This window comes from Castanea sativa, chromosome 5, assembly GCF_040712315.1.
Source record: "Castanea sativa cultivar Marrone di Chiusa Pesio chromosome 5, ASM4071231v1".
NCBI classification, from domain to species: Eukaryota; Viridiplantae; Streptophyta; class Magnoliopsida; order Fagales; family Fagaceae; genus Castanea; species Castanea sativa.
Genome location: NC_134017.1, coordinates 52,088,870 through 52,107,752, shown reverse-complemented (window position 1 = coordinate 52,107,752; position 18,883 = coordinate 52,088,870). Strand labels below are relative to the sequence as shown.

At 40.4% G+C, this 18,883-nt stretch overlaps 1 protein-coding gene across 1 annotated transcript; it reads right to left on the bottom strand.

Annotated features, from left to right (window-relative positions):
* Window positions 1-1,699: 1,699 nt before the first annotated feature.
* Window positions 1,700-15,033, bottom strand: LOC142635391 (putative serine/threonine-protein kinase PBL21; the record flags this gene model as incomplete). Its single annotated transcript, XM_075809552.1, has 6 exons — window positions 1,700-2,142; window positions 4,018-4,150; window positions 4,252-4,379; window positions 4,546-4,697; window positions 4,821-4,953; window positions 14,955-15,033. Coding segments are annotated over 6 exons (1,068 nt in total), but the record flags the coding sequence as incomplete, so codon positions are not given.
* Window positions 15,034-18,883: the final 3,850 nt, after the last annotated feature.

Here is an 18,883-nt window from a genome sequence, read left to right as displayed (position 1 = left end):
TTGTAAATTTACAAAGTTTTCTACTTATGATGAGGAGTTTCATATTTGAAAGCTTTAAAGGGGAAATTAAATATAAATGTTCCTGGAATTACTTTTTAACTATTGTTGTTTATGACTATCAAACGAGTAACAACTGCATATTGCAAATTTTCATATTAATATTAGTTTGGGATACTTACAAAAAATTACAGAGAATGTTGCCAAATCTAAATTTGGCAGATTTGGCACTAAATACACTCAATAGAATTTTAATTTTAAAATTGAGCTTTAATAGGACTTGATTATGGTTAGGAACTAGGTTTTGGTTTGAATTTAGTTTTACTAACTAAACTCTGTAAATTAAACATGACTAACAATAATTGTATTAATGAATGCAATGGGTTAAAAGATATTTTCTTTACAAAATATTTCAAAATGCACCACGCATCGTGCAGGGATATCGGCTAGTTTTAATAATATTAGTTGCTAACCTTTGCGATGCGCGAGAAAATTACTGAAAATGAAATCTAATGAATGCTAAGCAATTATGCAAAATACTGTTTAAATTAAAGACAAATATTAGTGAATGTTGTTATCCTTAAAGGGAAAAAAATTTAGCATCTGATTTAAGAGTCAAAAAGTACATATTAAATAATCTTATTAAAATTTTTTTGTTCAACGTTTTTTTAATCAAACATTAACAAATGATAAAGAGACAAATTTAAATTAAAGTAAAAAAGGGGAAATTAAGTTGTCCTGACCTTTCAACTCAATCTAGGAGCTTTTCTTGAATAGTTACCAACAGTTTTATAAGCTAGAGCAAAGATGATAAATCTACATTAGCAAAAATTGTCATTGAAAATGCAAAATTACTGACAAACGGCAATGTAAATGAAGCTCTAAAAACTGAGATCCTATAAAACATGTGTTGCATGCTAGGCAATTAACTCTAATTATCTAAAATCCGTGGAAAAACATGGCAGATTTACTTGAAATAAACAACAAGAACATTGAGTGTTTGTTAAAGCCAAACTCAAGTTCAATAACACTAAAAAATAATTCTATGCTCTATTTCATATATAAGTATTCAATAAAATAAAACATGATGGTTATAGGTAGTCTGCTACTATCGTAACTGAAATCTTATAGTCACTCGGGGGTTGGGGGAAATGCTAGAGATCACAAATTAGGCTAGGCTCTAGGATAGGCATTCTCGGGTTTTTGTGTTAGAAGCAGCGTGCGTGTTCTCCTTTTCTTTTGTAAGAGAGGCCAATAGTGTTTCTTTAAAAAAAAAAAAAAACTTAATTGAGAAAATAAAAAATGCTAATTTGGAAAATTGTGGAACTAATAAAATTGATGTGACAATATATTATGAAGTCAACAAAAAGCCAAAGAATTCAGTTTTATAGTATAAATATAGATGACAATATAGATGATAACATCACTGTAAACAATCCATTATTCTTAGAGATTTTTCTTTTGAATAAAAATAAATCAATAAATTACTGTAAGATACATAATAAACAAGATACGGGTAAATAAAAATAAATAAATAAAGACCATTATTAAGAATAAACTTCAATGGTTTGACCACAAAAAAAAAAAAAAAAAACTTCCAATGGTGATAATTAATTCACACCGACAAACAATTCCGTGTTTGGTTCATTAGATGAAAGAGAAATCCTTCATGGGTCCTCCACAAACATTTTATTTTCTCTCTTTACTTCTTCTTCCTAACCAAACAAGGGAAATGAAAACATCCTCTCTTTTTCTTCACAGAAGAAGATTCATCAGCATCCCACTCATCTAATAAACTTTCCAGTACTGTTCCACCAAGACCCCCAGTGAAAAGACGTAAACCCTCCATGAACTGAACAATTTGTGACATCGTGGGGCGTATCTGATGATAGACCACGCAACGAAATATCAACTTTGTAATTGCTACTCCATCAAGAGCATGAAATCCAGGTTCTCTCTTCAGGCTCTCATGCACGAGTGGACAGTCAACTGGTTGGAAGCCAGAATGCTTGTATTTTACCCAAGCCCATAACTCAGGTAGTTCATCATCATATTTCCACTTCTCCCCACCGAAGGCATGTTTACATATGAGTTCAATAAGCACAATAGCAAATGAAAACTGATCTGCTCTCGGCCCCCATTTTCCTGTTACAAATTTTTTTTGGTAAGTACTATAGTAAAATTAAAAGAGGGGGGGAAGTACAATTGGAATGCCAAAAGACTCATGGGTCCAAGCTATTATTCTACGGCAAAACATAACTTTAAACAACAGACAGGGACAGGAAATAAAAGAGAACAAAAGGGTAAACCTAGTCTCACAGTCAGGCTTCCTATTCACTCCTATGGTTTGCACATCCGAGATATGGTTGCCCACTAAAGAATATAGAACGATATAGAACACTATAAACCTGATACGTAGACTCCAAAGAATATAAACCTGACACAAGTACTAAACATTTTCTAAAAGTGCACAAAAAGTGTGTGCCACCCTAGTACATAGAAGGAAACAAAAGAAAAAAAAACCCTACTAACATCTGGGCCTGTTTGAAAACATTGTTTAAACAATATTTTTTATTGTTTAAACAGCACAATACGTATTTCTACAATACTTTTTCACCACGTGTATTTTCACAACATTTAAGCAACATTATTAGAATAACATTACCAAACGGGTCTCTAATGTTTTATAGCTCAAAACATCCAATATCGAAGAAAAAGTAAAGCTATGAGTAGCAACAATCAATTTGTATAAAGTTACAGAATTAAGAGCTTAATATCTTGCACTGTAAGTTCACCTTCTAAATGTAAAAATGTACAGGAATTCCATTAATGCCAAATACAACACATAAGTGCCATTGGCCCATTGCCACATTCCAAATCATAACTGAATTTGGTTGCACAATTTCTTTGGCAGGGTGAATTTAGTGTTTAACGGTAAAAATAGGTGCACTTGGATTTAAAGGTCGTTGAAAAAAAACAATCAAGAAAACATAGCTTGGGATTGAAACAATCAAGAAAACACAGATTTTAGGTTGCAGTTTTTGAAAACTATGACTATTACTCTTGAAATATTGTTCTGGATTCATATGTTTGAATGCTAGTTGAAGGGGCAACGAGTATTTATAAAAGGCTTCCTAGTTTTAAAAAGTAAGTAAACAAGAGATTTAGCCTCTTCATATCATGTTAGGATATGAGATAGTTAGAGCTTAAACAAATCACAAGGAGGCTAAAATAGACGAGATGAAAGGCTGAATCTGAAACCAAAATGATACAGGACAGAAGGTTTGAAACTAAGAAGTCATCAGGGTTTCAGTTTCAGCACCAAAAACTTTATTAAAAGCACTGCTGACAAGCTGATACTAGAAATTAGGTGTTAGAAAATTGAGAAATTAGGTGAGGTAAAGCTAGTTATTTGGTAGTAATTAGGTGTTAGAAAATTGAGAAATTCATACTAGAAATTCTCAGGGCATCTCACTTTGATGCATAGATGTTAAAGTGAAAGAGCTTATAGGTAGAGAACAATTGAAGTTGCTGAAGAACAACTTGAAGCTGTAAAACAGCAAATATGAAGTAAAGAGATGAGGGAAAACAGAATAAACTAGGGTTCTTAGTCATCAAACCTAATGAAGGGATACATCTTGCACCAAAATTGTAATAGCACCATACCACAACTTGAGCATCACACAGCCAAAATATTGTAACTTCATTCATCTCACTCCAGATAAGACAATGCGTCATTCATTTCAAGTTAAAAGCTTGGCACCTAGTAAAAAGGAACCCAAGCAAACTTGCCAATCAAGTTCAACTTGACAACCATTCAAATCTATGATGGTTGACCAAGACTTAATTATAACTAGATCCACTACAACAGGAACCAAATGGAAGACCATTCACAAGATAGCAGAAGTCAAAAAGTCTAGCAAAACAAAATCTTCCACAACCAGAATGCAAGGAATGCCTCAACAACAACATGCACACAACTTTAAATACTGAAATACATTAATACACAAATGGAGATACCTGTCTTGAAAAAACTGTTGTCTAAATAGGGAATATCTGAGATTAACATGACGTCCTGGTTCAGAAGATACTGCTTTTCACCAAGAGCTCCACCAGTTAGAAAAAAAAAGTCGAATAGTACTGGATTGAAATCCTGTGAAGCAATGAAGATCAAATCACACCAAGTTTTAGAATCATTTTGCTCATAAAACAAAAGTGAGTCTATTGAAAGCATGGAAGAAAACCAAAGATGACCTGATCAAGCATTATAAGAGCAGGGTGAACAAAGTGAAGTAGGTAAGGGGGATTCTGACAATGCAAATGCTCAAGCACACGTGCAATCGCAGATGCCACCTGCATTCTTTGTTTCCAAGTTAAATCATCTGCAAATGCAATTAAAGCACTTTCCATTTAGTTTTTTCGATGGAAGTGGGCATCAATGGTTAAAGTTCATACGTATGTAATGCATGAATCAGATGAACAAACAGCAAAAATGTCACAATATACGAAGATTATAATATATATATACACACACACACCTAATCTTACCTTTGTCAGTGAGGTTGATAAGAGTATCCTTTGATCTAAGATCATAGACAACACCAAAGTGGTGATCTTCAACTTCGCAGCAATATCCAATCAATTTTACCAAATTGGGGTGATTTACAACGTCTGGATGTGTCAGAAAAATGCATTCACTCAACAACAACAAAGATGAAGCAAATCAATTTTATTTTCTGTAGTTCTTCTTTTGAACATAACATGTAGTAGCAGTAGTAAATAATAAATGAAAGAAACGTGCGTAATGTATTTATATACATACCTCCAGTCTGGTAAGACCATAATTAGCATATTGTCTGGCAATTCTTCCAACATCAGGGTGAAGCCATATCTTGACAGTAACTTCTTGACCTTGCTGAGTTTTCCCCCTATAGACTTTCCCGAAATTTATCTTTCCTGATGATGCCGAAAATATCACCAGTGAGTTGCAAGCGCTCCTCGAACGAAAGCAATATCTGCAAAAAGAAAGCAAAGGACCTAAAAGAGAGCACCGGTGTGGTGTCGGCCAAATACCCTCCGAAGGTCAAGTTAGAATCTCCTTCCTTTAACCCTAGAGTGCCAGAGTTAAGAATATTATGCGTACCTTTATACCTAGGGTTTCTGGGGTATTTATATTGAGTAGAATTACCTTTCTTTTAGGATACAACTTCCTTCTCAAGTTCCTTTCCATATAGGGGTCTTCCCAAACGTGCGTCGCAAGAAGTCCAAATATACACGTTTGCGTGGGGATAAAGCAAAAGCTTATCTGAAATATATCAAACGACGTGCCACGTGGCATCCATAATTAATTTATACAAGACGGACATTCAAAGAACACCCAACCGTCATAGCTGGGTTACTCATGGTGTCGATCCGTCCTCACCGTCTCCATCCACTTACTATTTTTATCCCCTTCAGTTGCCCCCTTCAGTCCTTGGATCCGTCCTTATAATCTGACGGATCCATGGAATGACTAAAAGCAATGTATTAAATGGGGACGGCCTTGGCATACCATGACGGATGACACGTGGCCCGTACTTCTGACGAAGAGCACGTGGCCCTCGTGGATTGGATATTTCCCCAAAGCGAGGCGTCGCTTCGTATTCCGTGCCCTCTGTTCTATAAAAAGCCAGATTTTTCTCTCCTCATTTCATCTTCATATCAAAAACTTGTGAGCAGAGCACAACCGTCACAACTATCGTGCCTTCCTGCCATCTCAACAGATCCGTCCGTCGTTCTTCGTCAGAAACCGTCTCAATCCGGTATGTATTACAAACCTTTCTCCGTCTTTCTTTGAATTTCATTGTTTTAAGTATATGCACTTTCTTTAGAACCGTCGGTATCTTAGGTTATACCGTCATAAATGTAGGTAATGTCTAGTGCGTCAAGTAACCAGTCGTTTGCCCGTGAGGGGGCGGGCTACGATGAAAAGTTCCCGTCAGGTCCAAGAGATCCTGACACTTCAAGTGAAGAGAGGAATTCGTCAAGTACCTCTTCTTCCCTTGACGATGGTATAGAGACAGAGAGTTCAGAGTCGTCCAGTAGTAGTTTGGACGGCGTTGATCCCCCCGTCCAGTCAATGATTGGCCCAGATGGCCTTAGGGAATTCGTCATGCTGCCTCTCTGGACGGTAAATGATTTTAGGTCGTCCATGACTGAATCCCAACTCAACTTACTTAGGACCAAGTATCAAATACCGGATAACATCCGTCTGCGTCTTCCCAAAAAATCAGAGAAATGCTACTACAAGGGAGTAGACGGTGTTGGGATCTACGAGCAAGCTTTAAAGGCGGGGCTCAGATTTCCATTAAGTTCTCTTCACCGTCGACTTCTTCAATACCTTGGTCTGTCCATTACCCAAATCTCCCCCAATGCCTGGAGAGTGTTCATTGGGGTTGAGGTTTTATACGGGGCAATGTCTGACGGTTCCAGAAGGTTGACGGTGGAAGAATTTTTCCATTGTTACCGTCCGACAGAGATTGTTAAGTCCAAGGGGATGTATAGCTTCGCAGCTAGAAGTCCTTTATCGAGGCTCGTCGCTGACACTCCGTACTCGAACAGATCGGAAGAGCCGTTACTTCTTTTTAGAAGGGGACGAATGGATGTGTCATCCAGAGATGTAACTAATATGCCCGTCGACACAACATGGGGCATAATGCCTCCGTCGGGTATGTGTATCCCTTTTGCTTCCGTCCGCCTTTTTTATTTTCATTTTTTTCTTTTAGGCTTAACCGTCCTTTATTGCAGCGCGGGACCGTCCACAAGTTGACTTGGAGCAAAGGAGTTTTCCGGAGAAAATCTTCAACAAAACAAAACTGCAAGAGAGGACTTGGGCTCAACTCGTCACACTCGATACGCTTCATCGGTATTGTGACGGACCGTAACCTTCATCCGCCGCCCGTCAATACGATAACAGAATTCGAAAACGTAAGTTCATCAAAATTATACCCGTCCGTAATTCTTCTCGTTTTACTTTTTTATCTTCTCTCTCATCCGTCTTTGATTTACAGAGATGGACGCCGCCAGAGGAAAGCATTCATTAAACAACAGCGGCGAAGAAAAAGCAAGAGGGAGGTCAAACAAAGGGGACGGTCCCACCCGTACCGTCAAAACGGATTCAAGTTGAAAAACGGACCGTCCTCCCAAGAAGCAAAAGACCTCCACCGAGCCCGTCGTGGCTTTAAAGGCAGAAGACGGGCGTCAAGCATGGAAAAGGCAAAGGCTTGATGAAAGGCCCAAAGAACCTCCGAGGAGAAACCACCCGTTCTCTTCCGGGAGGATTCTAGCTATGCCCTTGAGAAGATGTCGTCTATGCCGACAGCCGACGACTATGCAGCCTCGGCAACCATTCAACGGAAGCTATGGGTGAGACGGGTCTTTTCACCCTTGCACGTAATTTTGAATCCGTCTAATATTGTTACTAAGTTCCTTCACATCCGTCATAACGTTGTATTTTGCTTCCGTGCCATGGTGATGATGAAAGGGCTCCATGGCCGTTGTCTCAATCATGAGACATCCATGGACCGTCCGAGAAAGAAAAGCCGTACGATGGAGGATGAGCCGCACGAGTTGAAGACCTACAAGATCAACATGGACGTAAAGCTCAAATATTCGGAGCAGTCGAGAGGAGGTGGAAAAAGAGAACGGGCATCTTCGTGAGATATTGAAGGACAAGGAGAAGCAGCTGACGGAGACAACATCCAAGCTTCACAACGCAAAAGAGATTGCCGTTCTAGAATATCGGGATTCTGAACTCCTGCGGACGGAGCTAGGGAGCTCCTTTGCTGACGGGTTCGATGACGCCATCCGTCGTGTGAAGTCATCGTACCCCGATCCGGACGTATCCCATATATCTATCGATGCTCAAGGGCAAACGCTTGCACAATCCGTCCGTTCGGAAAGTACGAAGAAGTGTTTGCCGTCACCGCTCCAGCTCGACGAAGGCGAAGTTCCACCTCCCGGCAGCCAAATGACGGTCCAATGGTCGAGAACTCTCCTCCTAAGAATGAATAGGACACTTGCATTTTTGTACATATTATGACCGTTGTAAGAGAACTTTATTTAATCCGTCATTTGTAATTTAACCTTTGATTTGTCGAATCTTTTATTGCATGTTGCTTGCTCATTATCCGTCGTGCTTTCGCTTAACCCGTCCACTTGATGAATGGCCTTTCAAATGTGTTTTTGCTAACCGTTTATTTTGTGAACGAGATTTCTTTTACTCTTTGGGTGATCCGTCCACTTTGTGGACGTGTAGGTTTCTAACCCGGTGGGTGATCCGTCCTCTTTGTGGACTTTAGGTTTTTCACCCTTTGGGTGATCCGTCCACTTTGTGGACTAGTAAGTTTCTCACCCTTTGGGTGATCCGTCCACTTTGTGGACTTGTGAGTTTATCTCCGAGTGGGTGATCCGTCCACTCCGTGGACTTGTAGGTTTCTCACCCTGTGGGTGATCCGTCCACTTTGTGGACTTTAGGTTTTTCACCTTGTGGGTGATCCGTCCACTTTGTGGACTTGTAGATTTCTCACCCTTTGGGTGTTCCGTCCACTTTGTGGACTTGTAGATTTTCACCCTTTTGGTGATCCGTCCACTTTGTGGATTTGTAGATTTTCACCCTTTTTGGTGATCCGTCCACTTTGTGGACTTGTAGATTTCTCACCCTGTGGGTGATCCGTCCACTTTGTGGACTTTAGGTTTTTCACCCTGTGGGTGATCCGTCCACTTTGTGGACTTGTAGATTTCTCACCCTTTGGGTGTTCCGTCCACTTTGTGGACTTGTAGATTTTCACCCTTTTGGTGATCCGTCCACTCTGTGGATTTGTAGATTTTCACCCTTTTTGGTGATCCGTCCACTTTGTGGACTTGTAGATTTCTCACCCTGTGGGTGATCCGTCCACTTTGTGGACTTCGTGTTTTGCACCCTGTGGGTGATCCGTCCACTTTGTGGACGTTAGGTTTTTCACCCTGTGGGTGATCCGTCCACTTTGTGGACTTGTAGATTTTATTGTAGACTTTCATCAGCATGTATAAAAAATTCCTCTCATAAGTTTCAATAAACCAAATTGTTCATGAAAAAGAAAAACTCAGCTCTAAGAAGTAAAAAGCCATAACATTTAAACTGAAAAGTAAGGCAAGAGGTATTGTGACCGCCGCACTATTGGTAGTACTTCTTCAGTGCTCCGTGTTCCAGGGGTGGCCTAACTTCTTTCCGTCTAATGTCTCCAAGTAGTACGTTCCTTTCCCCGCGCCATGAGATGATTCGGTACGGACCTTCCCGCTGGGACCCGCCTTTCCTGTGGATGCATCTTTCGTAGCGCCAAGCACTTTACGCAACACTAGATCTCCAACTTTGAAGTCCCGGTGCCGAACCTTAGAGTTGTAATGTTTTGCCATCATGTCCCGGTACCGCGCCGCTCTTCGGCCGCCGTTGCCCTAATTTCATCAACAAGGTCAAGCTCTAGACGTAATGCTTCGAATTCTTACTCTCGTCATAACTTTCCACGCGGTAGCTCGTCAATCCCACTTCTACCGGTATGAGGGCTTCGCACCAAACGCCAATCGAAACGGTGTCTCTCCCGTTGGCGTCCTTGCCGTTGTTCCGTACGCCCATAGGACACTTGGTAGTTCGTCCGGCCATATGCCCTTTGCCCCCTCGAGCCGGTCTTGATGATTTTTAACAAGGACCGGTTCGTGACTTCAACTTGTCCGTTGGCCTCGTGGACGAGCGGGCGACGAGTAGTGATTCTTGATTCCCACTCGAGAACAAAAATCTCGGAACGCATCGTTGTCGAATTGCTTCCCGTTGTCCGACACGAGCACTCTCGGGATCCCATATCGGCAAACAATATTTCTCCATACAAAGCCGCGAATATTTTTCTCCGTGATAGTAGCAAGAGCTTCGCTTCCACCCACTTGGTGAAGTAGTCGATACCAACCACCAAGAACTTCGCTTGTCTTGCCGCTATTGGAAATGGACCCATGATGTCTAACCCCCATTGTGCGAATGGCCATGGGGCCGTCATGGGTGTGAGTTCCTCCGTTGGCCGCCCGATAAGGTTGCCGAATCGTTGACACTTATCGCAGCTCTTACGTACATACGGGCATCCTTCGCATTGTCGGCCGCAATACCCCGCCCGAGTAGTTTGTGTACCGCAGATCTTGATCCCGAGTGGTTTCCACGCATCCCTTCATGAACTTCCCTCATTACGTAGTCTCGCTTCGTCATGGCCTGTGCATCTTAGATAAGGTCGGGAGAATCCTCTTTTGTAGAGGATGCCTTTGATCGCATGAATCGGGCAGCCCTAACCTTCAATTTCCTAGCTTCTTCCTTCCCGTTCGGAAGCTTGCCGTCCTTGAGGTACGCCACGATTGGAACCGTCCAACCCTCTCCAAAGGGTTAATTCCCGCACCCGAACATTATCTAGTAACGATGAATATTGGACGAAGGACAATACCTCGCTTCCGGGACGACCATAGGTTCGGCCGAAGCAGCCTTTGCGAGTCGATCCGCTTCTTGATTCTCTTCTCTCGGTATCTGAGTTATCGTGAATTGGAGGGCACTCGTCCGACCCTTCACTTCTTCGAGATACCTTCTCATTCGTTCATTCCTACAATCATAACTCCCATCAACTTGGCTAGCTACGATTTGGGAATCGGAGTAGACCATTGCCTTCCCGGCCCTACCGCTATCGCGAGCTCCAATCCCGCTACTGTGGCCTCATACTCCGCTTCATTATTCGTAGCAGGAATTCCGCACGGATCATAGATTCAATTTTATCTCCTTCCGGGTATGGAGTACAACTCCGATTCCTCCCGCATGCTTATTGGAGGATCCGTCTATGTGAATTCTCCATGTAGGCGTCTCTTCTCGCCCCCGCTCCTCATGTGTAGTGAATTCCGCAATGAAGTCTCGCCAATATTTGTCCTTTCACACTGTTCGTGGCCGGTATTGGATATCGTACTCGCTTAGCTCGATAGCCCACAAAGCCATTCGTCCGGCGGTTTCAGGATTGTGCATTGCTCTCCGCAATGGCCGATCCGTCGTGATTGTTATCGTGTGTGCTTGAAAATACGGCTTCGCTTTCGAGCCGCAGCTTACAAGTGCGAAGGCGAGTTTCTCTATCCGTGGGTACCTCTCCTCGCCGCCTCGCAGCGCCGGCTCACAAAGTACACAAGCTTCGGACCTTCCCTTCCTCTCTAATGAGAGCCGCACTTACCGCCGCCGATGAGACAAGAAGATACAGAATAATTCCTCCCCCGGCGTAGACGGGCTAAGTAATGGCGGCGTACAGATATGCCTTCAACTCTTCAAATGCCCTTTGGCGCCGTCCGTCCACTCAAAAGATTTCCTTAGCGTTCTAAAGAAAGGGAGACACTTGTCCGTTGCTCTTGATACGAATCTATTTAAGGTCGCTATCTTTCCCGTCAGCTTTGCACTTCCTTCACCGTCCTTGGAGGGGATAGATCCATAATTGCTTTCACTTTTTCGGGTTGACCTCAATGCCCCGCCGGGACACCATGAACCCTAAGAACTTTCCAAGAAGCATTCGAATGCGCATTTGCTTGGGTTCAGCCTTCATTTTGTACGTTCGAAGAGTGTCAAAAGTCTCCCGGAGGTCCCTCGCATGATCCGACGCTTTTACGCTTTTTACCAACATGTCATCTACGTAGACTTGGACGTTCCGGCCAATCCGGTGCTCGAACATCTTGTTCATTAATCGTTGGTATGTGGCTCCCGCATTCTCGAGCCCGAATGGCATTACCTTGTAGCAAAAAAGCCCTTGACTCGTCACGAATGATGTCTTCTCTTGATCCGTCTTCTCCAACTTAATCTGGTTGTACCCCGAGAAGGCGTCCATGAAGCTCAACAACTCATGTTTTGCGGTTGAGTCGACTAAAGCGTCAATCCGTGGGAGCGGGTAACCGTCTTTAGGGCATGCTTTGTTCGTATCCGTGAAGTCAACGCACATTCTCCACTTCCCATTTGACTTTTTGACCATTACCACATTCGCCACCGCCCGGGTAGTACACTTCTCGTATGAAGTCCGCTTCTCGTAGCTTCTCGCACTTCCTCTCGCCGCGGCCCGATCCCGCTCAGAGCAAACACGCGTTTCTTTTGTCGGACCGGGGGGAAGGAAGGTGATACATTCAATTTATGAACTATGACGGCCGGATCTATTCCCGCATGTCGTCATGGCTCCATGCGAACACATCTTGGTTTTCTTTAAGGAACATTAGAAGCGCATGTCGAATCGCTTGGTCGACCGAGGTCCCTATCCCGGTGGTTCGATCGTGCCTTGAATCATCTAGTTGGACTTCTTCCAATGTCTCCACGGTTCTCGCCATTATTCTCTCGTTCTTCGATGCTCATTGTCCGTACATGGTCATCCATCTCCATCATGGCCACGTAGCATTCCCTTGCGCTTACTTGATTTCCGCGTAGTTCTCCAACCCCATGTTCTGTGGGAAACTTGATCATCGATGGTAGGTTTAAGTGATGTCTTTCCATGCGTTGAGTGTAGGTCGTCCGAGTATGGCGTTGTATGCCGAGGAACAATCAACCACTAGAAAGGAGATATTTTTAGTTATCCGTCGTGGGTAGTCTCCTACCGTCACCGCCGCCGTGACGGATCCTAAAGGATGGACCCGGGTTCCCCCAAAGCCAACGAGGGGCGCGGACGCCGGATCAAGCGCTCCTTTGCAATCCCCATTTGCCGGAACGCCGGATAGTAAAGGATATCTGCTGAGCTCCCGTTGTCTACTAGAACTCGGTGGACGTTGAAGTCTCCTACCTGTATACTGACCACAAGTGCGTCGTCATGGGGGTGGTGAAGACGCCGGGCCTCGTCTTCAAAAAACTCGATACTGGAGTCGTTCCGCCGTATTCTTTCTAATGAAGGTCCCGTCGACTGGACACTTTGCACCGTCCGCAAATAAGTCTTTCTGGCCTTCTTGGACGATCCTACTGAAGCGTTGCCCCCCATTATCATCCGTATGTCTGCCACCGGTGGTCTGGGACGCTCGTTTTCCCGTCTAGGGTTCTGTTCCTGGGGCTGATCAGCTCTTTCCTTCCTCACGAACCTTTGCAACCTTCCCTGCCTTATAAGGGCTTCGATCTGTTGTTTCAAGTCATAACAGTCCGTCGTATCATGGCCGTGGTCACGGTGAAAGCGGCAATATCTATCTCTTGGCCTTTTGTTCGGATCTCCCTTTAACTTACCCGGAATGTCAAGCTTCCTTCATCTTTGATTTGCATAAGCACTTGGTCAATCGGGGCTATGAGGGGGTGAAACTTGTAAACCTCCCCGAAGGTGGTTTGGGTCTCCGGTCTTCTCGTCGATCTCTCGGTTCTAGCCGCTTTTCGTCCGTTATCCGGTTTCATATCTTCCTCTCTCTCCCTTTTCTTTGGTTTATAGTCGTCTCTCGCCGCATGGCATCCTCCGCATTCATATACTTCGTCGCCCCGTAATAGACATCGGACATAGTCTTTGGGTCATTCTTACATAGGGAAAATAAGAACTTACCCTCTTGTAACCCGTTTGTGAATGCCGCCACAAGTGTCTTGTCGTCGGCCTCGTCTATCGAGAGGGATTCCTTATTGAAGCGGGCTATATAAGACCTCAATGTCTCACCTTCTCGTTGTTTAATTCCCGCATGCATGCAATAGACCTCTTGTGTCGATGACTTCCAATGAAGTGTGACACAAACCGCGCTCCTAATTCCTTAAAAGTGCCGATGGAATTAGGCGTCAACTTGCCGTACCAATCCCTCGCAGCCCTTTCAAAGTGGTGAGGAAAGCTCGCACATGATTTCGTCCGTACACCCCGAAGATGCATCGTTGTTCCGAAAGACTCCGTGATCCAACGGGTCCTTGGATCCGTCATAATTTTCCACATGGGGCATTTTGAACTTTGAAGGGACGGGGCATGAATTCACCAACGCCGTGAATGGTGAATCCGTTCTATGGACTAGGTCGTCCGTATTGCCGGATACCCGTCCCTTAAGGGCGTTCATCATGGCATCCATACGTTCCCTCATCTCCCGCATCTCGGTGGCTATGTGAGTCGGCACCGTGTCTAAAGCAAGTGGTGGATTGGTTTCTTGTCGCTCGGGTCTAGTCGGAGCGTTGCCGCCCTCGGTCTTTCCGCGTTCCTTCCTTCGGCTAGCGCCTCCCCGATCTTCCCGTGGTGCACTCGATTTGCGGTTATTTGCCGCAACCGTTCTTCCAAATCATGATTCTCGCTTAGTGAGGCGCTCAACCGCCGCCGCAAGCGTTTGGACCTCGCCTTTCCAAAGCGGTGGTACGTGGTTCGTCGCCTTGATTGTTGTTCGTCGCCATCGATCGGGTGAGTGCCATGCAACTCTTTGTCTCGTGATAGAGCGAGGCTAAAAATAATCGAAGATTTTCTTCCTCTATTTCCTACGTACGGCGCCAACCGATGATGCCGAAAATATCACCAGTGAGTTGCAAGCGCTCCTCGAACGAAAGCAATATCTCGCAAAAAGAAAGCAAAGGACCTAAAAGAGAGCACCGGTGTGGTGTCGGCCAAATACCCTCCGAAGGTCAAGTTAGAATCTCCTTCCTTTAACCCTAGAGTGCCAGAGTTAAGAATATTATGCGTACCTTCATACCTAGGGTTTCTGGGGTATTTATATTGAGTAGAATTACCTTTCTTTTAGGATACAACTTCCTTCTCAAGTTCCTTTCCATATAGGGGTCTTCCCAAACGTGCGTCGCAAGAAGTCCAAATATACACGTTTGCGTGGGGATAAAGCAAAAGCTTATCTGAAATATATCAAACGACGTGCCACGTGGCATCCATAATTAATTTATACAAGACGGACATTCAGCAACACCCAACCGTCATAGCTGGGTTACTCATGGTGTCGATCCGTCCTCACTGTCTCCATCCACTTACTATTTTTATCCCCTTCATTTCCAATAAAGTTTTCTTCGCTAAAGGAGTTGGTTAGAAGTTCCAAATCCCCCCAGCAATATTTTTTGGTTTGCAATCAGCAGAAAAATCCATCTCTGCATATTTTTTTTAATCCAATGTTAATGACTTAATTAAGAATACATTTTTACACTATGATTATAATCCTAAGACACAGCTAAAAGGAATAATATGTCAACTTGCTATGATTGTTATAATATATATATATATATATATATATATATATAGAGAGAGAGAGAGAGAGAGAGAGAGAGAGAGAGAGAGAGAGAGAGAGAGAGAGAGAGAATGCATTGTGCGACAAGTCATATTAATGGAAATTGTCATACTAGAAACCATCCACACAACCAAGAGCCCTTTCAGCTCAATTGGCACCAGTAGAAGAGCAAGGAATTTTTTCTATGGAGAGCCAAAGTAAATATAATAAAGTTCTTAAGTGAAAAAAAAAATTCTTTAGTTTATAAATTAACTTTGACTCAATAAAGTTGTGCCCTGCACTCCTTCATAGTATTAAAATCATGTATAATTTGATTCTAAACTAAATTACATAGCAATGCCTTTATGGGAACAAGATTTGTTTATTAAGGTTCAAATCTTTGAGCTATTCTAGGTGTTTTGGCACTTGAAATTTCAACATTTGATATATGTAAAGGATTGAGCAAAGTTTGTAACACTTTTTCTTTTAGAATATGCATCAATGATAGATGGTTCTCCAAAAATTATTCACAATTTGATAATCTGAATAGTGAATTTTATAATCTTTCAATTTCTTAATAAACAAGTCTATAACAATAATTTAATTTAATTGGTCCAGCCACTAATATCAATTGAACAAATAATTAACAAAAAATACTTTTTATCAAATTATAATAAATTGCTATAATATTGTCTAGAGAGTCGCTGCTTAGTTAGAAATTACACAATTGTTTGGTACGTAGTTTATAATTGATTCTAAACTAATTTTTTTTAGTAATTTCTATATTTGCAGTTAGACAAAAAACCAAACGATTGTGTAAATTTTTCTCAATAAAATAATTATACATGATACCTGATCAAATATAATTATATAATATAATAAAAAAGCAGATACCAGTAACTTATTCTTAATTAAAAAAAAAGAAAAAGAACTTAGTACAATTACTCAAACCATTGTTATCAAATATAAACATCAAACCAACCATAACAAGCCAGCCACAAATATCAAATTTAAAAATAAAAATAAAAATAAAAATTTTAGATTATAAAAAGATGCTTGCTGTTGACCACTCGTTATATTTTTAAATCTAATAAACAAGATATACTGCAAATATCAACTACTTCAACTTGTCATTAATTGACAAACTCGAGTTTCCAAAAAATGTTATATAACTAAATAAGTTTGACTGGGTACTTTTTCATAAATATTTTCTAAAATTATATTATTTGGCAAAAAAAAGGCCAAACAAAAACTCTTAAAGTAACCACAAACACTCAAAACATACCAACAGAGAGAGATACAATGACCACTTTCGTTGAGTCCGCCTATAGTACAACCAGTGAGTTGGGTTGTGGAGGCAAAGTGTTGAGATGTTGCAGCGTCTGTGTTAGAATTTTTTATGATTTTTTTTTTCAGGTAGCATTAGATCTCTATATATGTGTGTGTGTTTGTATTTGGACGAGTCCTTATTCCTGATTTACATAGAAGAGGAATCCTAATTTTGAAAGGATTCTTTTTCTGTTTCCTTATATTGCGGATGAGATTTGGTGCTTGGATTTGTAAAGGTGATTATGGGCCAGATTGTATTTTATATGGGTTGCTTCAACTTTCAATTGAATTTTTTTTTTGGATATTTTCTTATCTAAGAATCTGGTAGGCCGATAATTTCCCTAACAATTAAAATTTTTCCCATTTTATCAGTATTATCAATGGAAAATTTGAAAATTCAAGGGGTTGAAGCCCGGGAAAAATTATTAGGTCCATTAGAGTTACAATGTAGATTATTATAAAAAATTATTAGATGATGTCACATTTGCATGAATATTGATAGCGCTTTATTGGTTAGGAGGATGTACCTAGCATGGACATTATTCATACTACTATTTATCTACTAGTCTTATCATACGCACTTTGCATTTATGATGAGTTTTTTTCTTTTTTGGGTTTAATGTCATAATTTTTTACTCATTCTAATTTGAAGTTAAATGTTTTTTCACAAAAATTGCACATCTAAAACTACTAATACGGCCAGAAGTGTTATAAGGCTAGCTATAAAAAATGAATGTTATTTTGATGTTCATTTTTTGTACCTAGACTTATGACACTTTTGGCCGTATTAGTAGTTTTAAACGTGTAATTTTTGTGAAAAAACATATAAACCTCGTATTAGAATGGATGAAAAATTATCACACAAAAAAAAAAAACCTCTTTGTGTATTTGTTCAATAAAATTTATGTAACTACCAACCACCAAAATAGTTAAAAGTGTAATGAAACCTAGCACAAAAAAAAAAAAAAAAAAAAAAAAAAAAACTATGATAGTATTGAAGTCATTGTGTGGATACTTTTACTTACAGACCTAAGAAAGTAAATTGCATTCCAATCTGAATAACAATTTGTATTATTTGATCTCATCTTCTATTTCTTAGAGATTTGAATCCTGATCTTTGTCCCCTACACTCCACAAGCACTTATACTCATGGAGCGACCACCATATTTATAATATATAAATTCTATATTTGATTTTAAAAGAAGTTAAGTAAATAACAAAGTTTTATCCATCATACCTTGCATTTTATCTTAGTGGCACTTTCTAATCACCGTGTGAAGCACTAGATTTGAATTATGCCCCACCTATTTTCTAAATTTGTGTTTGATCAACTATAAAATAAAATTTTAAAAAAAATTGCTTAGTATGATATTTACGGATAAAGCTTTAACTACAATCTCTCAAATATATTGCAATCATTTTTGCATCTTCACTTATGTGCCCAAAGATATCACATGCAAAGCAGAATTAATAAACTCCAATCTTTGAAACCTATTGCAACCATCTTTGCATCTTCACTACTATGCCCTAAAGATATCATACAAAGCAATGAATGAACTACTAGATTTAATTTTTTTTTTTTTTAAATTCCCCATCCAACTTTGTTAAAGGTGAATTTTGATTGTTGGTGGTGCATGAACTGATTATCGCACTATTTGTGTAGTTATTTAGCCAAATGTCAGTGCTTGCACTCCAAAGGAAACTAATTAAAAGATATATTAAGGGAGCAACATAAGTGGAGTTGAGTAAAGGATTATCTCTTCTATATTTACAGGAGAGTAATTCTTAGGTACTTCTACAGCACGAAAAATGATACTTCATCCTCTCACATTCATAAAAAGAAGTAGAGAGTTAGATCCAAAAATTTTCCTTTCCGTTTCCTCAAAAAAGATAGACTTAAAATACTAATTTTTAATACCCAGTATGAGATGAATACATTTCATAAATTATTTTTTGTGTAGTTAATTATATGTTAATGATAGGGTTGGCTTAAAAAAAATCAACTAAAAAAATGATGGCATTGCAATTCATTTATTTTGGAGATGAGATTTTATTTACTCTTAATAATAAAAGGATTAGACAAAGAATTTGGAATGTAATCAAATTAAAAATTTTTATCAACTTAGAAATTATAGGAGGAGAAGATAAGAGAAAAAAAAAAAATTATATCTAATTTTTTTTTATAGAAAAATGTACAAAAATTTCTACAATTTGGTGCAGCCACTTAGCACAATCATAACTTCTAAACTCAACTTTTATTATATAGTATATGATGATATGATATAATATGATATTTTTAAATGTACAAAAGTTTCTTCAATTTAGTGCTATCACTTGGCGCAACTACGACTTCTAAGTTCAACTTCTATTA